Here is a 27,440-nt window from a genome sequence, read left to right on the forward strand (position 1 = left end):
AAACAGACAGACAGGACCGATTACAATACACTGACACGCATTGCCGTGGGCACGGTAATAAATATGAACCCTGTGTGTGAGTGTGTATATCCATACCATGCAGATCCAGCACTCCCTCTCTGACGCCCAGAGTCTTGGTTCCATAGACAGGGAGCTCTGTGGAGCGGAGGTTTCCATGGAGTGTGATAATGGCTTTGTGCTGGAACGGCGCCCCCTCTTCGCCAATCTGGAGATGCCCACCATCTGTGATCAGGATGTTCTCTGCCTGTAGCTCGATATCCGCCTCATCAAACACCAATGTCCCTCCTGAACACAAAGAAAGGCTAGGTAACACACATGGGAAACTGATGTACTGTATAGTCTTAAGTCATAAAAAGTCCATTGTCAAGAGATACAAACATCCATGACACAAGTGGGTTTCGGTACTGTACCTTGAATGAGGAGCATTTTGAGCACTGGGGTGCTGGTGTCCAATAGGATGTACTGTCCTTTAGTGATGACAGCAAACGAGCCCCTCTCTGGAGGAGACAGCCCTCCCCAGGTGTACCTCGATGACCACACATCAATATAGAAGAAATCTGCATTGTCCTGAGAGAAGAGAACCGAATAATTAGACCAAATGGAACAAATGTTGTTCAAAGTATAATGTACTGTACTGTGCTCTGAAGCGACAGGCATTAGGCACACTATTCACTCAGTAATGATAGGTTAAACTAGAGAATAGCAATGATTAGAGTTGATTTATAGGCCTGTCCCCGACTAAGGATTTGTTTAGTCGAATCTAATTGGCGACTAATTGCCAATAGTCGACTGGCAGTTGACTAATGCAAAAAAAAAAAAAAAAAAAAAAAGGGCCAAAATACATTTTATTTCAAAGGGCCAAGTCTACACAGTTTGTTTTGTGTCTCCAGCAGAGTTTCTAGTGTCTCTATCTCTCTCTGGAAGAGGTTGCACATGAACTCTGCAGCCGCACTGAGGCGCTCCAACACAAACAATACCAATACAAAGACGAGGAATAAGAAGAATAAAGTGGAAGTTACGTGTGGTTGCAGGTGTACACTTGGCCAAAAAACAATTTAAAACATTTTTCGTCCTTAAACATTTTTTTTATTTTTTTTATTTTTCGACTAGATTCGACTAAGAGACACGCAGTCGACTCGGACCCCCCGCGACTAACCAGTCGACTATTCGACTTAGTCGAGGTCAGGCCTAGAGTTGAATAATTCATTGTATTCATATGTATTGCATATTATGATTTAATTTCTACCATTATTACAATTATTATTATTGAATAATATTTGTTGACAATATTGATGTAAATGTAATTTAGAAAACCCTTCAAAACATATAATTAGAAAAAGGTAAAGACTAGGTTTCTCACCATCTTGGCGATCCCTCTGTCTCCAATGCTGACTCGGACCTTGGTTTTCTGGGACCTGGGCTGAGCGTTGGTCACACAGATGATGTGTGTGCTGTTGGTCGACTGGATGTCACAGACTGATCCCCCAATGGTCACGTCGACGTCATTACTGTTGGTACTGCACAGTGAGAGAGTGAATGAGGACAATCAACAACAAAAAAAGAAGTGCTGCCATGACTAACAATGTTATAGAGAAGAGGGAATAGAGGGAGGATGGGGCTGTAAACCGTTTCTTCTTTCTGCACAGTAATGCCTTATTTATACTTTGTTGCATGTCGTGTCACACACTGAAAATAGCTTATCTACAAGTACAAGTTCACAACACGTTGCCTCGTGACACATTGTGAGCTTGCTGATCTGCTATTTTCGTGTGTGCGACACCGGCACGCAACTATATGTATAAATCAGGCTTAAGGGATAGTGTACACTACTACAGCAACGCTTCACATTGATCCTGCATCAACCTGTCAGGGTTCATTATGCAACAATGATGACTAGCTTTACATTATATTGCTTGAATTTGTTTTTGACAATTATTATTATTAAAAATATATATTTTATTAGCTAAAAGAGTCATGTCAGTATGTTTAGAACTACAATCATAGCAACATAAACAAAGGCCACAGACTGATTAGTATTTAATTTAATGGCAAGATTCATCGTAATGAAATCATGTTTCATCTAATCACTTTCATCTCGGGCACCGACTAGTCTGAGCGCTGTGACCTACTGTGATTATATGAAATAAACTCTATTTGCATACGTAACCGTCTTGATTGAATCACCACATGTGGTCACGACATACAGTATGTGATAGGAGAAATGCTTTGTATTTGTTGTCAACGAGACTCAAACATAAAGAAAGGAAATGTAAGCCAGAAAAGATAGTCCATTGTGCTGGGGTAAAGTGAGCATTTAATTCATAGTCGTTATTAGACCATAATCTGGGCGTGCCGCTTGCATTGTGCCATAAGCACACTACTGTATGTGATCACCAGCATGGCCTTTCCCTAAAAAACGTACCTGAAACCTGAGCCAGTGATTGTGAGTGTGCTGCCTCCAGCCGTGCCTCCTCGGCGTGGGGACACATCGGAGATCACTGGGGTTAGTGTGGTTTTGTAAGTGAAGCCATTTGATAGGTTTGCAGCACTGAACTGGTTATGGATCGTTACCACACAGCTCAGCTCTGACTCAGTGCCTGGAGACAGATGCAACACAGACAGACACAAACACAAAATAAGATGCAAGCACGCCCACACAAAACCACAACCCCACCCACCCACCCACACGCACACACAACGAAAGAAACACATGTGTCTGTCATCATCTGACATGCTGAATGTACAGTACACAGAATTCACAGAATTCAGGACTGGTTGGATTCAAAATGTCAGGACTGTAGCCAGTCCTAAAAATAAACCAGTAGAAAGAATACATTCTTTCAAGACAAAAAGAAAAGGTAAAACCCCCTAATTAGAAAATTGAAACCAGGTATTTACCTGCAGGGTGAGAAAATAACACTAATGCTGAGAAAGGTTTGGTTGCTGCTGGTAAGTTTGTCCATTTAGTGAAAAAGGATACACATTCTAAAACAACGCAAATTATCACTCAATGACAATCTACTACAACCCTCAACTGCCGACAGATGTATTTTTCTCAATTGTTCATCATTCCCTTAAAATGTGTCAATTATACGAGACAACCTGACTGGTAAAGAACCTTTTTAAGTTTGGCTCATAAAATAATGTAAGTGGCTGTTGAATTTTGTGATCTGCTGGTGACTTTTGTTGTGCAAAACAGTACAATCATCAATCTGTGACCACCTTACTGACATGCTACATTACTCACCATTGTTGAATGAAGACTGACAGCAGAGTTATGCCTAATATATGCTCCATCTTATGATGGTGTTGCAGACTTAACATAGAAGATCTACTGTATAAGCTCACAATGTGTCGTGAGCTTACAGATCAGCTATTTTCCATTGTTGAATGGAGACTAGAGTTACAGTACATTCATCAATATGTGACCACTTGAACACTGACATACTCACCATTGTTGAATGGAGACTGACAAAAGAGACGTGCCGATGTGGACATATTTCTATCAACCTCACATTCCTCCCCGCAGATGCTCACAGTGGAGGAGTGAGGATCAAACCCAGAGCCCAGGACAGTCAACCGTGCACCGCCACCGAAGCCCCCTATATCACACGGGAGGCACTTTATTTACAGCATCTCTGGACATTAGCATCAACATTACAGAATTTGAGATTTGTGCGAGAACACTATACAAGTGTATGTCACCCTTACACAGTAAAATCCGGAGTGTGAGTTTAACTCTGATGGTCCATTTTTACACTCTCTGTTAAACAAACACTCCGGATTGTATGCTAAATAAACACTGCTGTTGAAATTGACACATCGTTTTTAAGTATCTCACTTGTATACAGTATGTTTGCCTATTACTAACATTGCCATATTGACTGTACTATATGAACTATATCAATAACTACCGACTGCTTACCCTCGTTGGGCTGGACCTCAGTGAGAAGCAACTGGTAGGTGAAGACGGCCTCAGACCGTGCAAGGCCCTTGACCTGGTGACGGAGGACTACTGGGAATGATCCACCTGGATTTTCACCCAAGATGCACTGGACCTCTGTGTCCGTGATTGAGGACACATTGCAGGGCACATGGTTGATGGTCACCCAAACGTTTTGGGCGTCTGTGCCAAACCCTGCTCCGGTTATTGTGATCACTGAACCACTTGGGCCTATAAATACAGATGGGAAGAGAAGGCAAGGTAGCGTAAGGGACTAGATCAATGAGTGAGATAGACAGACAAGATTAGGCCCTTAACATTAAACCTGGTTTCCCTATTTTGGGCATGACATTATAGTGATTTACAGACCCTCTTGCTTACCATTGTCGGGCGTGACGGAGTTGACATTAGGAGTCAGGGCCTGGGAGTAGGTGAAGTTCAAAGGTTCATACTCCACCGAGTAGACCTGGACCGTCACCATCACAAGGCCCTCATCCCTAGGCGGGGTCAAGCATTGCAGCATCCCTGGGGTTACCTCCAGGATCTTGCAGGGTGAGCTGCCCACCATCACGCTGGTGTTCCCCGGGGCAAAGCCGTTCCCTGTGAGGACCAGAGGTGTGCCACCCGCCGTGCTGCCCGCGGCCGGGCTGCGGCTCGCCCGGGCAAGGCTGTTCAGGGTGGCGGAGCCGGATGCCAGGCCAAATGTCCTCACCACCACTTGAACCTGGTGGTCGCCGGCGGGCAGAGCGCCGACCCTCAACGTAACGTTTCCATCAGTGACGGCGGTGACCTCCAGCTCCCAGGGGCCAGCGAAAGCCACCACATGGCCGATCTGCGTGCCGAAACCTGCTCCGGAGACGGTTACAGCAGTGCTGTTGCCTTCGATGCTGTTGGGGGTAATGCCGGAGACTGTCGGGGTGACGGAGGAAGAGTACAGGAAGGAGCAGTCTGAGTGGCAGGAGCCTTGGATGCCGGTGTCCGTCTGGAAAGTGACATCGCCCGTGCGTGACTGGGAGGGAGCGGTGTCACAGGCAATGTGGGTGTAATTGACCGACAGGACGATGCAGGGCACGCCGGCCACTGACACTCGGCCCTCTGAGAAGCCGGAGCCGCGGATGTGAAGCCTGGTGTGGCCGGTGGGGCTGCCGATAGGGGGCACCACTGAGTCGATCACGGGGAGGACCACAAAGCGACGGCCAAAGTTGGCTGCCACGGCGACGATGGCGCTGCCCAGGTTGTTGACGCGGAGCTCCACGGGATGGGCGATGCCAATGGGTGCGCCGCTGTCTGGGCTCAGCATACAGTTGATCTCTGTCGTTGTGCTGTTGATGATGTGGCAGGGCAGACCTCCAACTGTAACCTGTACAGAACAGTTTCATTTCATTTACACTGCTCGAGTTTATTTGCATAGAGAGTCACATCATAGTGAAATCTGGACTGTTAGGGGGGAGTAAGTCATACTGTATGTTTTTGTAATAAACAAAAAAAGGTTTTGTTAAAAAGTTAAAGCTCTATATTTAGATAATAATCATCATTGCTATAAAGTGTTTGTCCACTAACTGGGGTCTACCCATCTCTCCAGTTCCTTAGTAAACAGAAAATACATTTTCAGGTCAGGATACCAATTCTATCCATCCAGGAGAGAGAACCCACAAAGAGGATCTATCAGCTTCAATTTTATAGCGTTCCATTTTCAATATTATCTGCTCGTTTTTTTTTATCCTGTATCCTGTTTGAGTTCTCTCTTCTGATTGGATCGAATTGGTATCCCGACCTGAAAATGCATTTTCTGTACAGAGCTGGAAAGATAAATAAACGCTTTATAGCAATGATTGCTATCTGAATATAGAGTGATTCAACACTTATTTTAATGAAACAATATCACTTACAGTACACCTTAGGAGTCTTACAATTGAGTTAAGTTAACATGTGATAAAAAATATATCCATAAACGTGAGAAGATGAAAAATTATCTATCAGTAATACATTTAGTAAGTCATTTTAGAGCAATTCAAATTGCCTCTAACCTCATTGGCACAGGCTGTGCTGCTGAAGCCCATTCCCTGCAAGGCGATGACCTGGTGTGTGGTTCCCTGGTTGGGGGAGATGGAGTGGACCATGGGCGTGGCACAGGAGGAGAAGCTGAAGGAGAGGTTGTCGGAGGTCTCGTTGGAGGGCTGGATGCACTCAGACACTGAGGCAACACACTCTGAGGCTGCCCTTCCAACCCGACGTGGACCTACTTTGGAAATGACAGGTATCGGTATCAGACACGGAAACAATTCTTTTTTTTACTTCTGCCAAACATGAGACTCGGGTAAGGGATTCACTTTGGCACGCAATTAAGTTACAATCCAACAAGCATCCCTGCCCGTCAACAGACGCGACCCATCCACCCTCACTCCACAAAAAAAAACATTTCAAAGCAAACTGCCCGATGCAAATTTGTCTTAAGACCTAATTATACTGTATTAGTGTTCACTGGACCACGGTGGACAGCTTATAAAACAGTGCTAACAATGTTATACGGAATGTTTCAAATTGAGCATTGAAAGTTTGAAAGGTGACTTTACAGGACACCAGTACTCACGTTGCCATTTGTTAAATGTCTTTTAAAGGAGATAAATTCATTACCACAGTGAAACTACATGCAAGCATGATGTAAATGGAAGGCTGTGGAACTCTTATGGAGGCCCAATCCATAAGTGTTATGGATCGGACATTGAAGTATATATTTGTTGGCTATGATGGCAATTTATTCAATAATAACAACCACAGTTTATTTGAATAATACAGCACATATTTACCGCCTGACATGTGTTTGGCTTCCATGCCTCCCACACTGACAGAGACTTTGTTGCTGCTCTCTTCCAAGGGCATGACCTTCACGACTCCCTGCAGCAGCCTGTTTTTGGCATCTATATAGCCACTGCTGTAATAGTACACCCCAGGAGCAGTGAAACGATAGCCGAAAAAGCCTAAGGAGAGACAATGCACAAAGAAAACAGCATGAAGTTTGGTCCATGGACTGTTGCATTCTATTCTCTCTCATTCATTGGGATGCACAAACACACACTCATCACATTTGTCCTACTGGTGAGTCAGGTCCCATCATAATTCTATCTATGTCAACAACAAAATAAGATTAATAAGATTACGGATTTGTTTACAATCTTGGTATCTACAAATTGTGTTGGCCGAGTACCTTTAGGGGTCTTGGAGTCTCCGCTGTTGAAAGGTCCCCCTTCGTACATGGTACCACTGGGGCTTGACACACTGAATACCCTGTAGCCCACCTTCTGGAAGGCTGGGGCCTCCCAGCGCCAAACCACGGTGTCTCCAACAGACACTGTCAGTGATACAGGACTCCACGCATAGCCATCTCCAAAATCTGCGATCAAACACACACACACACACACACACACACACACACACACACACACACACACACACACACACACACACACACACACACACACACACACACACACACACACACACACACACACACACACACACACACACACACACACACAATCAGAAAGACAGACATGGAAAAACAAGTTGAAAAATGAAGAGACAGACAGAGAGATGGACATACAGTAGATACAGATTAACACACACATGAAAGAGTGCATTGTATGTGAATGCACTATAATCTGAATAATCTGAATTCCTGCAATTCCTAAATGATGATTGATGACATGTGAACATGTCTTTCATGAACGTTCACAAATTAAGTTTGCTACTACATGTATTTGAAGTATGCTTCAAAGCTGCCGCACAAAAGACTACCTGTCACTTGTGGATTCACACAGACTGTTGCAAAGTAACAAATGTGCTCTCAACTACATATGTCACAGGTCGCTTACGGCACGTCCCTGTAAAATAATCCTGCTCTCTATCCTGCTGCAATGTTGTGTGACAGGTGAACAATGACACCTACCACGATGAGAGCCTTGGTTAGTGACGGTGTGGGTCTTCTCCTCTGACTGTATGACACATTGTAGCTCACCCTCCGAGGCAGTCATCACCTCACACTCAGTGCCTCCTGTAGAAACCCCATCCGAGATTTATGAGATCATATAGAAAACTTATAGCGGTTGGTGACAGGCTTATATTATATTGCTTTGACATAACCTGCCGCGTGTTCCATCCCTGTGGACTCAGGGTGGGAAATAAGCAGCTGCCACCAGGCAAAATGTAACTTCATCCATGTCTGGTAAGTTTATCTACTCTACCAGCCAGTGGAGCAGGCGCCAACCACTTGTTCAATTCTAAGACTCAGTAAGCTGGTAAAATAAGTGAAAGTGGCTGGTGCATATTTGCAGTATATATATTACAGGGGTCTGTACTTGGCCCTGTCCTTTTGTCCCTCCACACCAAATCTCTTCACCGAAAATAGCTGATGTACAAGCTCACAATGTGTCGTAATGCGACACAGTGTGAGCTTAAAGATGTTCTATTTTTGCCAAATGTTTGCCTATTACATGACCAGAATAGTGATGCTAGGGTTCATGTGGTTAAGCCTTACAGGTTTATGTGGCCAGGGGACAATTATTTGTCAAATCAATCTGGATCATGTTGCTTACCAATGGTGACTTGGTTGTCTGAGGTGTTTGTGCTGAAGCCAGAGCCAGCGACCGTCAGTCTACTACCTCCCAGCAGGGAGCCCAACATGGGAGAAATGCTGTAGATCTCTAGGATGTATTTGATGGTGGCATTCACGCCACTGCAATGGAAGAAATAACAGGAAGATCCCAGTTGTATTTTTGGTTCCCATCAAATTTTGAATCACTGAAGGAAACATTCATCACTATTTTCTAGCTCATATAGAAAATATAATTCACAATGGAAGTGCACATGCAACTTTGTGAAGTGAAAACTAATTTGTCACTTCTCACAGCTATTGGTAACACGGTTGATTTGGAAATGCACTGAAGTTGTATGTTGTATAATAATGATGATGACAATCAGGGCAAGTACTGAGTGTATTGATTGGCTAGAGCAACATATGATTGGAGGCCGTTGTGCTTCGGCTACATGACAGTCTGTCTAGTCTAGACCGTTTATAGTACCTTGTCCTAGGGTAGCCACTGTTGCCAACCTGCACATCCACGTCGTACATGCCAGGTGGAAGCACAGGAAGACGACAGGTGACATTAGAACTCGTCCACACCACTGTGGGACATTTTTTCCTGCCGACAAACACGACACTGTCGTTGGCTTGGCTGCCAAAGTTTGAACCCAAGATGGTGAGGATTCTGTGTCCTAGAGAACAGACAAACAAACAAAACAAAAACCCAACGTCATCAAATCTATCATTAGTACAGCCTGTTTCTATGATGAGGTTCCTGTCATTGAGGTGTCAAAGATAATCAATGCTTTTCAAATGTTTTGACAATGGCCACCGGTAATACCCATATCTAATCTTGGACAAAGCGGTGCTGATTATGCAACAGCTAGAGTATGCTTATTTTGACAGTTGGCTCTCCATTTGTCTTTGGAGAGCCGTACTGTAATTAGGCAACATGACACGCATGATGTTGTTTTCAGTCTCCAGCTCAGTTTCGAGACGAAACAGAGGAAAAACCAGCAGGTCAACATAACAGCCACATGGAAAGATATTGCAAAAGGTTCTCATGCACTGTACACAGGGCTCCTGGTGATGGAATCTGGGGCTGCGTGCCAGAGCTTAATTAGCAGCACTGAATGCAAAGAAATAAACACAAACAAAACATGTAAATGCTACTATTCTGGTTGGACATGGGTAATTACAGTGACGCACTAAAGAGATGATATGCACGTTCAAAAGGGTAAATGTAAATGCAGAGGAATTATTTTTCTTTTCTTCCCCTCCAGCAGTGCTTATGAAAGATATTGAATGCAAAGGAACAAACGCAAACAAAACATACATTACATGTAAATGCTAATATTCCGGTTGGACATGGGTAATTACAGTGACGCACTAAAGAGATGATATGTACGTTCAAAAGGGTAAATGTAAAAAATGCAGAGGATTTTTTTTTATTTTCTTCCGTTCCAGTGTTTATGAAAGGTACTGTTGGTGTCACAGACACCATGTTACACCACCTTTGACTAATTGGTTTCGTGAGAGAAATAGGCTGGGAAACATCAGTGAGCTTGCATTAACTGAACATAAAATGAACAAATATTGAATTTTCTTGTTTTCATCTACAGTGGAGTTATATGCCAGGTGGACAATGGATTTAGTCATCCCTGGCGTATTGGTTTTCTTTTGACCTTTGGAGAGAATAGCCCTACTGCATTAGGTTGTTACTGTACATCAAAGAGCTTAATCCAAGTTACATTTTCTTGCTCAAAAGGACATCCTCTCAGTTTACCCATCTCAGGTACATTATAATGGCTGAATGGTTTTCAGTGTAACAAATGCATGTCACAAACCCACAGATTAGAATGCCATTCAAGAAACAGACGTTGCCTTTAGTGTTGAAACGTTTGACGTATCTATTGGTCTAACTCTGTGGTTAAAATTATAATTCTGTAAAGAAAGAGAAGGTCCACACACCGTCTTAATGCTCCCAAAACAATGTATTAATAGAGCGGTGTTAACCGCAGTTAATACCGCTCTAATAATAAATTGTTTTGGGAGCATTAAGACGGTGTGCTCTTTCTTTACAGTGGATCTATTCTGATCCAGCACCCGTCGAAATGTTGGGATGTGCGTGCACCTCTTGACCGCTATAAAATAATAATTCCCACAGATATCTTTGTTTTCCTAATGTGAATTTTAGGATGTCATTGTAAAATATATCTCTTCTTTACTCACCAGTCACAGTGGTGTTGTGTGGACTCATGCTTGTGATCAGTGGTGTAAGAGATTCATCATAGGTGAAAGAGCTGGATGCTGTCTCAGTCATTGTTCCAACTATAACTGTGACTGTCTCTGCTCCTGCAGTTCCCTGAAAAGAGAAATAAGTAAAACAAAAAAAACAAAAAAAGAGCATTGCCAATAAATTAAATATATTCTTAAACTTTCAACCATTCAGGGCAGATTTAGTCAAGCCTATATACATTCTTCTGCAATACTACTACGCCTCACATTCAAACAGTACAATTGTGCACATTTTCACCTGGTACCAGGCCTCAAACCACTTTGACACTTTTTTGCTTAAACCACTTACTGTATACCGGTATATAAACCATACAACTCGCTTGACAAACATTTTTCTTCCAGTACAGTAGTTTTGTGCAGATATACATTTAGTTTTGTATTACTTACAGCTTGGGTCCTGCATTTCAGTTCACTGTCACTTGCATGAACCACTGTACATTCCTGACTGCCAATCATAACAGTAGCATTCTGGCTGAAGCCAAACCCTGTCACTGTCATAAGTGTTCCTCCTGTATGTGGGTAGAATAACAAAACACAATTGTAGACTCTAGCTATTTTGTATGCAATACATAATACAGCTTAGTTTATTACATGTTGTTGAAATGTCATTTTAACTCATTTTATTCCTGTCAAATTGGTTTGCTTTATTCTTCTTTAACCATGTTTCTTAAAAATTCTTCCCTATGTTTTAGCATCACCTATAAAGCACCTTGTAACAGTTTTGAAAGGTCTCTCACCCAAATAAAAATGTTCTTATAATATTTTTTACTATTGAATGACTTTAGTCAATGAGGTTTTTTGTCCAGTTTCAACACCATTTGATACTGTGCAGTGTGCACACATGGTACAGTACCTGCCACGCTCCCAGAGCTGGGCGAGAACGCAGACACAATCAGCTGGTAGGTGAAGTTGAGGACATCGCCCCCCGAGTAGCTGGCGTGGCCCAGAGATGGGAAGGTGACAAACACTGGATAAATGCCAGTGCTAGCATTGCTCAATCTGCACACCTGAGTGGTCACTGAACAGAAAGAGAAGAGAAAACAAAAACAAAAATGTCTTAAAGAAAAGAAACAAACGCATTAATTGGTAACACTGGAAACATAAGTAAACAGTTCAAGTGCAAATTTCAGCATTTAGAATAGGTTGTGCTTCAGCCTTGTAAGTGGATTATTTATTAGGGTGATTTTCAAGTATTACACAACATTATTGTGCATTAACAATACTGTAACATACTGAACTATATATATGAAGAGGCCAATAAGGCAATTGTAAAGCAAACAATTTCACTTACAGTTGAACTGTTGAACTTCACATCTTGCGGGTCCCACCATGACAGAGGCATTTTCACTGCTGAATCCAGTTCCCATTATGGTCAGAAGAGTCTGCAGACCATCTGACCCTGAAACGTCCAGTCAGTCACATTAATCCACAGAGGCAATATTCCACGTCTTTAATTATATCCACAGTTTTGATAAAATAATTTATTGAAATTAAATGAAATCTATTGAAAGAACCAACAATGTCTTAATAAGGTACCTTGGGATGGAGTGATTCCAGTTACAATGGGGGTCCTCTCTTCCAACCACTCAAAACCACAGTTTCCAGAACACTTAGATGGAATGCCATTAATATGAACCTCCACCTGCAGACAGCATCGCAGCGTTTAGACACTTAAGCCAAATGTATAGTTCATTGCAAAGCCGCCAGCTCAAGGAAAAAAGCAGATTGTTAGCTGAAAACTACACTTTTAGTTGACAATCAATTACTTTGGCCGAGCAACATGGCTGTACGATTAAGCTGGATCTGTATTGACACATCGTTTATGAAAAGGTTTTGTAATACAAAGGTGGGAAGGTGTTACTACTCGCGTGTGAAAATACCACTGTCAGAGTTATGTCATTGGGAGAACAGAGGACAATGCAAACATGAAACCTTTTGCAAGACCACAGACCAGACATGAAAGGCGATGTACTGGATGGTGCGTGATTTAGAGTTGGCTCAGCTGACACAAAGAATCATCAGCAGTGGTCACAATAGACAATGGATAGATGGATAATCCTATAACTACTGTACCTGGGACAGGAAACAATAGCTTTAAAACGTACCTGAGGTTTGGGTTCCCACACACGTAAGAAATCTCCTGTCACACTTCGTATGAAGAGCCCTCCCTTTTTTCTCTCTCTGGCTGTCACGGCAGGGTTGTTTCCCACAACAGATGAGGAATTGATCTGTAACAAGAGTGAAAAGTAACTTGTTACCAACATTTGCTGTCTATTTACCTGCAGATAAACAATAGTACTTTTGGAGTACATGTAAGTCTCTAGCAGCACATATTTTCTTAGCACTATAAATGTTTCTCCTACTGTTTTATTACAGATTCATTCAGGAGTGTGTGGTTGAAAATAGAAATGTCTAACATAACATAACATAATGATAGTATGATATAGTATGATATGTGTGATATGTATCACATTAGAGTCTGACCAATCTTGGGAACCCATTCAGTAAAAAGAAGGAAAGAAAAGAAAATAGCAGGATCTGTCTGAGATTAGAGTCTGACCTGCATGAGAGGCTGGTCTCCAGGCACGGTGAGCCACTTGATCCTCCATATGGGGCGTCTGCAGCTCCCTACATCGCTGACCTGCACCTGTCCCATGCCTGGAATACCCTCCAGGGCATACTTCAGGTCATCCTCACTGATGTCCACCGACAGACCTGAGAAAGGACACTGGTCACTCGCTACACTTGCTTCTACAGCCGTAACCACATTGTCATTTGATAACAACACGAGTAGAAGCTAAAATAATCTGCTACTTAACGTATTTACTGTGCAAGGGAAAGACAATACTCTGTTAGCATCATGTTAGCAAACATGATGTAATTCCAGAGACGCAAAACGAAAGCCCTTTCAAGGGTCGAGCTTGGGTCAGTGGGAGCTTAGTCTGCAATAGTAGGTGTTGATTTTTATCTCTGGAACAGGACAAATTCAGCTAGCAGCAGTTACAGCTGTTATGCAAATCACCAAGTGTGGCACGGCAGCCTCTCACATCTACTGTACAATACCTTCAGCGCGTCCTCCATAAATCTCCACATCAAAGGATCCATTCAGGGGCGGGGTCGCCCTGTCCAGGCGAGTGACAGTGAGCGTCGCTCCTCCCTCCTTGTACTCGGTCATGTCCTCTGTGTGGTTTGACATCTGATTCACAGAGCAAAAGAGTGGGACAAGTTACAAAGATACTGACTGATCCCTGTGTTGCCATCAGGGGAAGGTGTTCAAAAGCAGCACACTGTTTGCTGGCTTTTGGCTGTCATAGAATTAGCCTATCTTATTTATCAAGTACAGTAAAGAAATTTGAGTTGGCGTACAAAAGATATTGACATTCACAACAATACTACAATATGTACTCATATGAGACGTAATGTTTTTTGGGTCTCTTTTGTAAGTAATTATTTGTCATGTATACTATTTGGGTGTAAAGACAAATGTAATGTCAAGACAAGACAAATATTTCCTAATGTCTGTTGGTTGAATGTCTTGGATATGATTAATTGTCTGCAAAATGTACCAAAAGACTATTTATACTTAAAAAAGAAAAACCTCAAATGTAGTATATAATATTTTAGGAGAGCAGACAAAAGTACAAAATTACCAATATGATTATCCAAAAACTTTTTCAGGATAGAAATGTTTTCTGTTTCTTTTCCCCATACAATTGTGGGCAGTTTTTTGTTTTACAACACATGGACTGTCAACATAGCACAGAAACAAAGATAATTCTCAACCATTTCAAGCCGTTAGAATGGCTATAACATGGGCCAACAAGAGTGACGCAGCAACCATTTGGGTATTCCATTTGATTAAAACAATAACTCCACCTGTGTTTGGCAGAATCATAGACAGTAAGGACATGCTGTATACGCTAACAAGCAGAAAAGATCCCCTGAGGGGGATGATGCTACCACTGCAATCTGTTAGGCAAATCACCTCACTACTGCACACGTCATGCAGGCACAGGGGTGGATCATATTGGTAACTGCCTGTGCTGGAAGTTACTACACGGGTTGCCTTCTGAATATGACCCTTGGTTATAGCAAATATAATTGTAATTTTTCAGGAAGATTCTGTGTAGAAATACACTTTAGAGGGTTAGGGTTCGTGGTTCCCACACGGCTCACTGGTGTGCCTTGAGACACGGTCAAATGTGACGACAGCGTGGGTCACGGTGGCAAGGGTTGGCAGTGATCCCTTAAAAAAATAATATAATTCTCTGCCAAGCACCCACACCGCGCTGATGTGCCGCCTCCATTAAGTTATAGGCTAACTACTGTATGACTGCCTCCTCATTACGCAACAACCAAATCAATTCTCTGTGTGTACAATGCTGCTGCCCCACGTTCCTCCTCCTACTCAACTGTAAACGGATTGGCTCGAAATGAATGTGATGGACAAGAGCCGATTCATGTTTTGAATGAGGATCCAGACCGCTTCTGATATGTGCCATGAATATCAGATGATGTGATAAGTTTACAGCTATAGCTAATAACAGCTGGCATAGGCTACACATTTAATTTTATAGTATTATTATACTGTATGATCGCTCCATTCATCACAGTTGAGTTTGTTTTCAAGTGGCCTGACTATTTTGAGTAGCTGCTTTTTTTCAAATGCCTAGGTGTTAATAATAATATATCACTTTCTTCAAAGATGCCTTTTAGCAACACATACCAGTGGTATTGGTAGGCATATTGTTATTGAATAATGCACTTTATATAATTAATAAACATATCAATATAAATTCACATCAACATTTGGTCAATTCTGCTTATTACCCCCTATAGATGTGTACGTGTGCACATTTACTAGTTAAATATCTCTGAATATAATATAATATGATGTATCCTAATTATGATGTGTATTTAAACAATTATACACTGAATTAAGGCCATTCAATGGATCAGTTACCTGTAGAAAGCCAATGTCTAGCAGAGGAAACCCAAAGGCACAGTCTTTGGGTGTGGCTGTGATCTCATAGATGACCTGTGATGTGTCTGACTTCTCCACAGTGATGCTCTCAAAGAAACGACCAGAGCTTCCAAAGGGCTGAGGCTTCCTCTTGCGTATGACACCTATGAGAAAGAACACAAGGAAGGAAATCAATTAAATCCTCTGTATATTGTGCAAGATCGCTAACGCTGAGAGGTAAGGTACCTTCAAATCTATGCATTTTATTGAGTAAATAAACTTAATTTGGTCTGATTCTATTCAAACAATCATCGGTATGCATGAATGTAATGCAGAAAACATGTTATTCAGTTACATAATGAAATAGGCATTGCAACACCAACATTAATCAAATAAAGGTATCAAAACATGCGTTCTTTTGTTTAAATCATGTTCATATATTTATCCAGTACTTCTCCAACAATATAACATTTGAATTTGAAAAGCGAACCAAAACTAAAGTAAAGGAGTATACTGTACCATTTTCATCCCTTGTGGTGCGGCTCTTTCCGAGCTGAATGGCATCCACAAAGAAATCTGCACCAGAGTCATCTTTTTCCAGATAGAGTTCCAACAACTGGTGATTGCTTCCAAAGAATTCTGTCTGCAGTGGACTCAGCAGGTCAACACACTTGTAGCTCCAACTGTCAACAAAGAAACATATTTAAGTGCCCAATACATAGTTGGTTTATTATCACTGGTTCTACAATGTGATATGAATTCGGTGTTAGCCATGAACACAGGCCCCAATATATTAAACAACAAGTTGTTCGACAACAAGTTGTACATGTCAAGAACATCTCCCGACCTGCTGGGTGAGACATACTAGGTCAAACAGGATGGTTTTGGACCCATATGCAGTAGGAAGCAATTATGTACACAGGATCCATTCCTATCAGAATGAGCGCTACACATGCACTGTCCAAGACGCCTCGTGGTGCTTGTTGGCGTGTCTCTCCAACCCATATGCAAAGGAAAACGACATTGATGAGCAGCACTCCTCTCCAAAAGTTGAACTATTTTCTACTTGAGGCGCCCAGGGCACTCTGCCAAAAAACGTTGAGAGCACTGAAACACGATGCTCAGTGCTAGGAATAGGAGTGCTCCAGCACCTCTTTACCATAAAAATGCATGTCAGAAAAGCACTGAGAGGCGGCAGCTCAAAAAATGCTTTCTGGGTGCATGGCCCCTTAGAGGGCATTGAAGTGCTTACTCTCCCCTTTTTCAATATGAGAGATTGACAAAATGTACATGCTTATATCTTTGTTGTACTGAGCAGCAACAGATACAATTCACTTTGGGTTAAGTTGACATATTGAAATCATTGTGAATGATGGTTGTCACTTACTTGTGCTCTTTGTTTAATTGTTGTAGAATTGTTGTTATCTCTGTTTCGGTTTGGCCCTGGGTGTTGCGGTAAGTGAACTTGATCCTAATTCCATCACGCAATGCTCCTTTGTATGCAAAACAAAGCTGGAAAGAAAATAATTGAAGAATGTTTCTGATTATTTTATCCTATCCATTATATATTTAAAAATCTATCTAACACTCGCCATCTCTGCAGAATGAAAAGGGCCAAATAAGTCAAGTAAATATCTTACCATGGAATACTGCTGCAATGAAATCGCTCCATATTTGCCACCAGATTCTGTGGTATAATCTTCCTTGAAAAGGACCGCAGGATTCTTCAGTGACCAAAGGCCACAGAAAGCCTCCGTATCCTTCACAGGTTCCCCTCGATTATCACCGTTGTACTAATGGGTAGTTGGGCACAAGACGTCAGAACATAGCGAGAAATCAAAGTCTAAACTCATTGACTTCCCATGAGATCACTTGGTGAGATAACAGCAACAAAAACATTCCATTATAAACTAGCTGCCAAATACATACAGTGAGCCATATATTTTGTTAATGGGTTTGCATCCCCAAAGACCGCCTTGTCCACCTGCATGGTTTCCCATAGCAGTGGCTTTATGGTGTCCCCCTTGTCATTGATTAATACTGTAGTAATGTTATTAGTTCCCACCTGATCCCGAGATTCGTCGTCTTCAAAGTCTCTGGAGTATTTGACATTAGAGCTCTCCTCTGCGGTAATTTCACTGGGACACTCGGCCTTTAACATGTCCTCCAGAGCCGATTGCACCTGTTCCCACAAAAACAGTCACTGGCTAGTATCACCTTTATTCAAGGAGATTTTTGACAAGACACACTTTTGCAGAAATCAAACCTGTGATATATCAGTTAGAATGTAGTCTCTCTCATATTACCACTTTATCACTTGATGTTTAGTGCCTTTTGTTTATGCTTCATCTAATTCCATATGCACATGCAAATTAATATTAAACCTTTTATTCAAGAGAACAGACCTCAGACTGAGATGCATTGAAGGCGATGGGCTTTGTAGGTACTCCACCCCAGAGCAGAGTGAAGGTAGCCATGTTGCCTTTGCCTTTTGTCACCTCCATGACGGTGATGTTGGTGTCAGACCCAAAAACCTCATACTGAAGAGGCTCAAAATCACCTGTAGTCATTACACACAGAATGTTAGTTAGGGAAAGTTAGCAAAACCTTTGACCAATCGGTAAAATAAATACTGGTACTTACTAATAGCTTTCTTCAAATGTGTTCATACAGGTATCTACTATCACCTCTCAATTTGTTCCAGCCCAACTCCGATGGGAAACTTTATGGGAACCAATCAAAACCAGAGGGCCTGGGCAAACAACTGGACATTTTTTAATTGGCCAATATGAACTTATGGGATGTCTAATTATGGGGGTCCTGAATCCATTCAAACCATTAGTTTTTAGTAAAAATTACTAAATAAAATCGTCCACACCTACTTTTCAGGTGTGGCCGATTTTCAAATTTCAATTTCAATTTCATATTGTGGTGGCCGTAATTGTCACTTATTTATCTTTGTTGAGTGGTATATTTGAATCGTGGGGTTCTTAGAAAGTAATATAAAGTAAATAAAGATATCACATTTTCTTGTGTTGTGTTTAGTTTGCGTAATTTGCAGAAAGAAGGTAACTCTTATGGATGGAATGGCAGTGGTACAGGCAATTGGAAAGCCATCATGGATCATGTGCCCAGTAGGCTGACCATTTCACAGCCACACTGAACAGCAAGTCCAAAGAGTATAGGGAGATCCATGTAGTGTATGACCACTACAATCTCCCAACTTTAGTGAAGGAGGCCACACGGAAGAGATTCCATCTTTACTGAAGGAGGCCACACGGAAAATATTCCACAGAAGAGATTCCATCTTTACCGAAGGAGGCCACACGGAACTTCGGAAGAGATTCCAGGGTGGCAAGCCTCCAAGTTAACTACTTAACATGTGGAAGACGACATACCATTGGGGAATGTTTCAGCAAAACAGTTCCTGTCAAACAGCATCAAAGATGTCTATCTCGCCAAGTAAGCCCTCCAACTCTTTCAAGGGAAACCCAAAGCTTTCAGTCACTTCAAGGCAGTGGCGCCGGCGCCAGTTTAATAGGACACTGTGTCCCCCCACTATTCAGTCCAGCCAAAAAAAAAAATATATATATATATATATATATATATATTTTTTTTTTTTAATAAATAATAAAATCAGTCCAGTCCCCCGCACCTCGTGACCACCGCGAGCGCGAGGCGAACCGAATTAACCGAAATAACCGAATGATCCCCCCCAAAAATCGACAAACCCACCCGAAATAACCCGAAAATGTTCGCGCTCGTGCATGTGTCCCTGATGTGTCCCCCCACGTCATATTCCATTCCGGCGCCCCTGCTTCAAGGCAGGATATCCACTCAAACTATATGGATGTAAATCTCCATAGCTCGCACAAGTACAGTAGTAGTATGCCTTGCCAAGCCATGTGGCCCATAGGGCAGTAGTGTGAGTTAGCTTGATGTACAAGTACATCTCCCAGCCATGATGTAAAAGTACACTTCCTGGACATGACGCTAAGATAAGTGACAATTATGGCCACCACCATTTGATGGATAGGCCCCCTGAAAAGTAGGCATGGCCGATTGTATGGCCAGGAGTAATTTTGTACTAAAAACGAATGGATGGAATGGATTCAGCACCCCCAAAAATCGATAATTAGACATCCCACAAGTTCCTATTGATCAATTGTAATTCTTTAATTTGTTTGCCCAGGCCCTCCGGGTACCCCAACTTTGATTGGCTACCGCAACGTTTCCCATGGGAGTTGGGTTGGAACAAATTGAGAGTAGATGCCTTTATGAACACATTTGTGAATAAAGCTATTGGTAAGCATTTATTTAGCAAATTGGTAAAAAAGCAATATTAACCACTATCCCTATTTTGGGAATGTTATAGGTGAAAATGTCCAATCTACACGCTCACAATGCAGTGAGCTTGTAGATTGTCTACAAATAAATAATAACAATAACAATAACAATAACAAAAACAATAACAATAACAATAACAATAACAATAACAATAATAACATTCTTTTTGAAAATAGGCCTTAAGTTTAAATTGGAGAAGTTGAAGAATAGAGAAGTGTCACCTACCCCTCTGAGAGTTGAACATCACAGTGAAGTGAGTGCCGTTGCTGGTGATGTCTTTAGTGACCTCTACTGTGTCTGGCTTAATGGACCAGAGGTCATTCAAAGCTGCAGCCACCACGTCTGCTGTGGCTGTGACGGGGATGGGTCCTGTATAAGACAAACCAGGCTTCTAGTTATGTGTTATGTGGGAGCCAGTGGGGCTCCCATAAGAAGGGGTCTCAAAGCACACATCTGTGGGAGTAGCTAATACATAACCATTATTTAATGGTTCATAATCATTCAATGGTTCAATAATCATAAATAATGCATGATGAGTAATACTTAGAGTATATCAATAATGAGACAAATAGGCAAAAGACACATGTTTTCCAAAATAACTAAATGCGCCATAGTGCTGTTTGTTGGTGTCATTCACCTAATCCAGGCTGTGGGCTGGCATATATTTCAACATAATGAAACGTTGTTGTCTGAAGGTGTTGGATCAGAGTCTCTCTCTCTCTCTCTCTCTCTCTCCCACACACACTCTCTCTCTCTCTCTTTCACACCTGAACGCGCACACGCACGCACGCACGCACGCACGCACGCACGCACGCACGCACGCACGCACGCACGCACGCACGCACGCACGCACGCACGCACGCACGCACGCACGCACGCACGCACGCACGCACGCACGCACGCACGCACGCATCCATGCATCCATGCACTCACACACACAAACAAACAAACACACATACTGTATATACACACAGAAACCCCTAACTTATCTCTGCCCCTAACATTAGTTATTAGACCCCCTCTAGGCTCAGATTATGACTTGAACCCAGAGACAAACACAAGACTGTTGAAGAGACATCCTTATGGACTTGTGTAGCTCAGGTTATCATTGATCATATTTATGAGGTATTCATGAGGTTTCCCCACCCCACAGAGTATGACATAAGGCTTTACCAGTCTTTGTGCCCCCGTAGCCCAGGCTGAAGACTGTGCTTCCACAGAGATGGCTGGCACAGTTGCTGTTCACGGTGACCTCCTGGACCTCACTGACTGGAGCAGCAGAGGCAGGCCAGGACTCGAAGCTGACCACCTGGACAACGGTGGAAGAACAGACGAAAAGGTTAGGGGGCAATGAAGAAGAGTATTGCCTGATTGATTGCTTTCCCGCTTTGTTGCGCATCGACAATATCTGATCTACAAGCTCACAATGCTTCACAATGCAACGCCTTGTGAGTTTTTTTTTCTATATGCGACACTGGCATGCAACTAAGTATAAATAAGGCTTATGTTGTTGAATAATGGGCAGGAAAGAGACAGCTTCTAATATAATGTATGCTGGTTTCACTAAGGTAGTGCTGCTGAATGGGAATATTTTTATACTCTGTCGCATGGCGGTGTTGCACAAAATTAGCGAAAACACCTGATCTTCATGCACACAATGCACCATATCGTGCCGCTTTTTGCCTTTTGAAAAAAATGAAATTACTTTTGAGAAAGTTCGCCTGTGGTTGAAAGTGGTAATACAATAGGAATGGGTGAACAGACAGATAAAAGATAAATCAGTTTTATTCACTTGCTGGCTATCTTTGATAATTGTGCATGGGATTCAGGAAGTGGTACTTGATGAGAAACACTGGGACTTCTACAGTGAAAATCATTGTTTAGCCCTGAATACTGACTACGCTAATAGGACACATACAATATAGGATTACATACCTGTTTCTCGTTGTAGACGTCATAATCTGCCACAATGTACTGCTGTTCATTGACAGCATCGTTTGTCTGATCCTCTGTGAAGGTGCTTGTTCCTCGGAAGAAAGCCATGTCAACCTTGGCACCTCCACCATACTGTTGCTGCAGGATTTCCATGAAGTAGCTACGGAAAAAGGGTTTTTACTTAATACACACAGTAATAGTTTGCAAGTATTTTATAGAAATCTTAATATTCTCATCAAGCTCTAATACAGTCTTACTACTTTTTGCATTTATAATGTTTCAAGTGTTTAAAAATACTGTAGGCTAACTCTGAAATAAGGCCCTTGTCAAGTATTGGCCATATACCGTTTTGTGAGGTTACAAGTGGAGTAAAAGTCCTCTACTCACGCTTTTCCTTTCTCCAGAAACATGGTTTTAGTCCTCTGTGATGACTGGGATGTGTAGGTGGACACATATCCAGTCTGGTAAGCAACCTTGACCTGAAATAGATTTTTGAAATATTGTGTATTGAAACTACTGTGGCACCAAAATCATCCCAAAATAAGAAAGTGCATTCGATCACTACTGTATGTAAAACGTTTGTTGAAAACGTTTTACATCTATTAACAAAACCTAAAGCCCCCAAAAAACTGTTATTTCAGTCAATATCTATGAAATATAAAAAAGCTATTTTAGTAGTGAATGATACAGGTTAACCACCACTTTTGAAAGAAAGAAAGAAAGAAAACAGCAATGGTTTTAATTTCTTGGCTATTGATTGACATTTTGTAAGAATACATGACTTTTTGACATGGCTAATGTCCAATAACAAAGATTTGATTCCAGCCGTGACAATGCCTAATTACCTTGAACTCTGGCTGGCTGGTGTTGCTGAAGTAGAGGTCACAGCGGTCATCGCAGTGTAGATAAAGGGTGTAGTTGTCAGTTGTTGGAGGCACAAAGAAGCCTGACACGCGTGTGGTAAACCAATTGAATGGTGTGGGGAAGATGTGAGGCATGGAGTCAATCCATTCCATGTGATATCCAGTTGTGTTCTCGTTGTAGGCCTGTATGTCATCCAGTGACCCTGGTCTTGTTTCATTAAAGACCTCCATCTTCAACCCCCTGCCACCTGTATGCATGTTTAGATAAGTTGTATGGTAAGTAATGTAAAAGGTACATGATTGGTATAGAGGGATGGGAGAAGGCATGATGTGACCAAATGACTGCGACATTGCTATGGTTCTAACAAAAGTCATTTTTACCGTAGATGGATTGTCTTGTTTTAATTTAACCACTTAATATACATTGTTGCATATCAAATAGCAAACATAGCCAATCTACAAGCTAACAATGCATCGTGTTGAAACTCTTTTTGCGCTTTAGGATCTGCTATTTTTGCTGAATGTTCACCTTTTTTGCAGAATGTTCACCTGTTTATGACAAATGTTCGTCTATTATGACATGCCCAGAATAAGGAGCTAGGGTTCATGTGGTTAATATTACATACAGTACATTTCTACATGTAAACAACAGCAGATCGATATTTCATTGACACTGTTTGGTTGTAAAAGAAAAAATAAATAGAACTTGCACATCAAAACTAGTATATTTATTTATTTATTTTCCTATTTCTCTCGTCTGTTTAAGAAAGTAGGTAGCTGATATATTGCACTTTAACGTTAGCGCTAGGTATACTCTTAGTTGCTTGTTTTAGAAGAGAATGCACTTAAGACTTTAATAGTTTTCTTGCCTACCTCTATGTTGAATGCACTTATTGTAAGTCGCTTTGGATAAAAGCGTCTGCTAAATGACTAATGTAATGTAATGTAATTTATGATCTAATACTCAGTAGAATAATGTATTGTTAACCACACCACTCTGCTGAATAATCTTGATCATGATGACGGACACTTTGATGCAGTAGGACCTAGACTGTGCTGTTGTCCACAGAGCTTTGTGACGCAGTATTTTGCATGATGCTATACTTTAAAATACTAAGTACTCTTATCACAAAGACATGGTACATTATCTCATCCTGATAGTAATGACATCAAAGTCACCTACTCTTTATGAACTGTGATAACAAGCGATGGGTATGTGTGTTTGCACAACCTGTTGAGAGACACTTTACAATGGCAAACACCTAAAATTCTTCTGCCCTTGAAGTCATGGTTGTGACATTTGTTTGTTGTGACCAATCTTTAGATGAACAAGATAACATTGAACAAAGCATGGAGACAGATCATATGGAATGTATCGCATCAAAAGACAACAGCAGAGAAAGAAAGAGACAGGGAGTGTTCTCACCGGGATAGGCTGTTGTCATGCTCTTTGGTTGTCTCGGAGTCATGCATGTAATTTTCTCATCAGACACACTCTGGATTTTGCAAGGCCTGCCTGTAGACAATCAGAGAAAAGCCACTGTAAGCATCTCGTGACATTTCAACAACACAAATAAAGGTTACACAATAATGGAGGAATTGTTGCTCATTAACTCCTTTAAAAGGTGTAGGCCTACCAAGCTGGACAAATGTGACAACAATGGCCACAAAATCTAATTTATGTAAGGAATTCTGATCCCTAAATGGCCCAAATTGATACAATTAAAGATGATACAGTACCCGATATTCTGACAAAATGATTGCTGACATGAAATGAAAAGTCATTATAATGTTAATGCATAGATTGATTGATTGTACTTTATTATTAAGAAATGTAGACAGCTAAAAGGCTAAAAGGAAAGCCTGGGGACTCGTTTCCATTGTGGTCCTATGTATACATAGCATAGAATATTAACACATATTAATACATCAACAAATACAAACAACTATATGTATAAAGGAGAAAAATGAAAAACGGGCATTCCACATTGTGGTGGCAGACTAGTAGAATAGGACTTTTTCCATGCAAAGTTATTAGGTATGCCAGGCAGGCCATTTCCTATGAAATTTGGAGGCAATACTGAGAACATGATTACACATAATTTTGGAGTGAGTGGAACAAAGTGTACAGTGATGTATCTTCAGCATCATGTAACTCTCTAGCTAGACAGTTAGACACCAATGTTACAAGTCATTTAACCCAGAGACAACAAACCTTAATGTGCTGTTAACTCTCACCCTACCCTGGGTTCCTCATCCCCTTCCAAACTCATTACGTTTCAATAAATTGTCAAACTTAAGTAGAGGTGTGGTCTCTCTTACTAGTGAATGTGCTGTTAAAAGCTTGTGAAACACTATTGTGTGTAACAGATAGTTTGTCATGGTCTGCTAATAGTACAGTATGTTCCTATGGCTTCTGAAAATTCGTTCTTCTTTGTAATCCCAGGTTGGCCTTTGCGTGTGTCTTCTAAGGTTGATTTTAGAACTATGCATGCATTCTCTATTGATGAAATGATTATGGGCCCTCATCACACATTCTGGAATGTTCAGTCCGTCATGACACATGTGACTGATGTGTCTATCCATGATAAACACCTGTGTCATTTGTCAAACATATCACTGAAACAATGACAGCCAGCATAGGAATAAAAAACAGAAGTATTCATGTCATCTCATGCGGTGAAAAAGGCACAGCAACGCCTCTTTCACCTCAGGGATGGGGACTATAGCCTTCTAGAGAGCCACCACTGAGAGCATCCTTGACTGGATGCATCACTGCCAGACATTGGGAACGGCACTGCCTTGAACAGAAAGCATTATAGAGGGTTGTGTGTGGACAGCCGAGAGCATCAGTGGATGTGAGCTTCCCTCCATCCAGGATCCAGGATATATACAATGGATTAGGTGTCAGTAAAGCCCACAGGATTATTAAAGACCCCCCAGTCACTCCAACCATGGACTGTTTCAGTTGCTACCTTTTCGCAAGCAATACATCAGCCTCAAGGCCTGGACCAGCAGGTTCCAGGACAGTTTTTCTCACCAGTCAACCATGCAGGCTTATAAACAATGGACAATAATGGGCTGTTGTCTGTCTGCCTTTTACACACGCACATGTACACGCATGTGCGCACGCACGCACGCACGCACGCACGCACGCACGCACGCACACACACACACACACACACACACACACACACACACACACACACACACACACACACACACACACACACACACACACACACACACACACACACACACACACACACAAACACAAACACACAAACAAACAAACAGATTGAGCTGTGCATATACAAACACACATAGCACCCCCATACTGTACCTTCAGGACATTGATCCACACCTACAGTACACCCCTCCCAGCTCAATTAGATCAGCTAAGACAGGAAGTTTGTTTGTCCCTTTCCAAAGACACCCTGGCCAATTATATTGCTATTTTCCTTGTTGCTGCAATGTCGAGGAGCCAAGAATTTAACTCTCTCATACGCATAATGTGATCTAACAATAAAGAATATTGAATCTTGAATCACTAGTAACAATCCATAGCCTTTTGCATAGTTTTACAACGCAACATAAATATCACTATTCATGAAGAACAGGAACGGAGTATGAAAAATTCTACAAACTGGTTTCAAGGATTTACCAGTCAGTTACAGATTAGATCAGAATAGAACAAAACAAAACAACACTTGTCAGCCACAGGCATAACCTACTAGTAGCTGGTGGTGGTACATTCCCTCCCTGGCTGTGTCTGGTAATATGGTAAAACCTTTGCCTCCAGGCCCACATACAGGTATAACCTGAGCTGGACTTACCTACTGCTGGTACTTTCCTTTGCCTTTCTTCCCTACTCTGTCTCCTGCTATGCCTTGCCAATTGTAGGACAATTAACACTGATAATTACCTCCTACGAGGACTTGTGCTGGACGATCTGTTTCATCAAAGAAACGTCCATGGATGGAAAGCAGGGTCCCACCTAGCACACCGCCGTTTGATGGAGAGACTCCTGTCACCTCTGAAAAAATAAACATACACGACAAACGCTAAGCATGAATGATGCAGAATAAGGGTTTAAGTTTGTTTAATACAGTATGTATTATACAGTTTGACTACTCATCAGTATTTTGCTTTTTTACCTGCATAGGTCTGAAACATGGAGAGCTTGTTTGCAGCTGAGACCCTGTATACGTCCTTGTCTGTTAAGCTCCTGATATATAAAAATTAAAAAAAAATTAAGAAGGATAAACATACTTCTCTTTATAAGAAAGATTAACTAATGTATAGATTGGGAGATGTGCAACAATTCATTTAACTAATCAATTATAAAATAGCTGATCTACAAGTTCACAACGCGTGGCATTGTGAGCTTGTAGATCGGCTATTTTAGGTATTTCTGCACGTAACTTCCGACAGCACTTCCTGATTATTCATTATTCATCAAAAAATAATCAATAGAATAATTACTAACAA

At 41.6% G+C, this 27,440-nt stretch overlaps 1 protein-coding gene across 1 annotated transcript in view; it reads right to left on the minus strand.

Annotated features, from left to right (window-relative positions):
* Positions 1 to 27,440, minus strand: part of LOC308095177 (fibrocystin-L-like) — a 51,695-nt gene that overhangs the window by 20,340 nt on the left and 3,915 nt on the right. The window contains exons 11-45 of the mRNA XM_080442135.1: positions 27,107 to 27,177; positions 26,875 to 26,985; positions 24,376 to 24,465; positions 22,932 to 23,197; positions 22,474 to 22,565; positions 22,087 to 22,246; positions 21,325 to 21,460; positions 20,377 to 20,520; positions 18,210 to 18,364; positions 17,870 to 17,986; positions 17,445 to 17,597; positions 17,192 to 17,316; positions 16,324 to 16,487; positions 15,805 to 15,968; positions 13,905 to 14,037; positions 13,402 to 13,556; positions 12,947 to 13,069; positions 12,378 to 12,483; positions 12,133 to 12,240; positions 11,695 to 11,859; positions 11,229 to 11,350; positions 10,776 to 10,908; positions 9,043 to 9,235; positions 8,557 to 8,696; positions 7,911 to 8,015; positions 7,170 to 7,355; positions 6,772 to 6,942; positions 5,992 to 6,203; positions 4,346 to 5,324; positions 3,947 to 4,195; positions 3,474 to 3,623; positions 2,444 to 2,618; positions 1,382 to 1,538; positions 432 to 588; positions 97 to 306 (exon numbers count right to left, since the gene is read on the minus strand). Coding sequence (XP_080298261.1) covers positions 97 to 306; positions 432 to 588; positions 1,382 to 1,538; positions 2,444 to 2,618; positions 3,474 to 3,623; positions 3,947 to 4,195; positions 4,346 to 5,324; positions 5,992 to 6,203; positions 6,772 to 6,942; positions 7,170 to 7,355; positions 7,911 to 8,015; positions 8,557 to 8,696; positions 9,043 to 9,235; positions 10,776 to 10,908; positions 11,229 to 11,350; positions 11,695 to 11,859; positions 12,133 to 12,240; positions 12,378 to 12,483; positions 12,947 to 13,069; positions 13,402 to 13,556; positions 13,905 to 14,037; positions 15,805 to 15,968; positions 16,324 to 16,487; positions 17,192 to 17,316; positions 17,445 to 17,597; positions 17,870 to 17,986; positions 18,210 to 18,364; positions 20,377 to 20,520; positions 21,325 to 21,460; positions 22,087 to 22,246; positions 22,474 to 22,565; positions 22,932 to 23,197; positions 24,376 to 24,465; positions 26,875 to 26,985; positions 27,107 to 27,177 — 6,077 coding nt within the window. The remainder of the gene's footprint in view (positions 1 to 96; positions 307 to 431; positions 589 to 1,381; positions 1,539 to 2,443; positions 2,619 to 3,473; positions 3,624 to 3,946; positions 4,196 to 4,345; positions 5,325 to 5,991; positions 6,204 to 6,771; positions 6,943 to 7,169; positions 7,356 to 7,910; positions 8,016 to 8,556; positions 8,697 to 9,042; positions 9,236 to 10,775; positions 10,909 to 11,228; positions 11,351 to 11,694; positions 11,860 to 12,132; positions 12,241 to 12,377; positions 12,484 to 12,946; positions 13,070 to 13,401; positions 13,557 to 13,904; positions 14,038 to 15,804; positions 15,969 to 16,323; positions 16,488 to 17,191; positions 17,317 to 17,444; positions 17,598 to 17,869; positions 17,987 to 18,209; positions 18,365 to 20,376; positions 20,521 to 21,324; positions 21,461 to 22,086; positions 22,247 to 22,473; positions 22,566 to 22,931; positions 23,198 to 24,375; positions 24,466 to 26,874; positions 26,986 to 27,106; positions 27,178 to 27,440) is intronic.

This window comes from Gymnoscopelus braueri, assembly GCF_963280865.1.
Source record: "Gymnoscopelus braueri genome assembly, chromosome: 11".
Taxonomy (NCBI): domain Eukaryota; kingdom Metazoa; phylum Chordata; class Actinopteri; order Myctophiformes; family Myctophidae; genus Gymnoscopelus; species Gymnoscopelus braueri.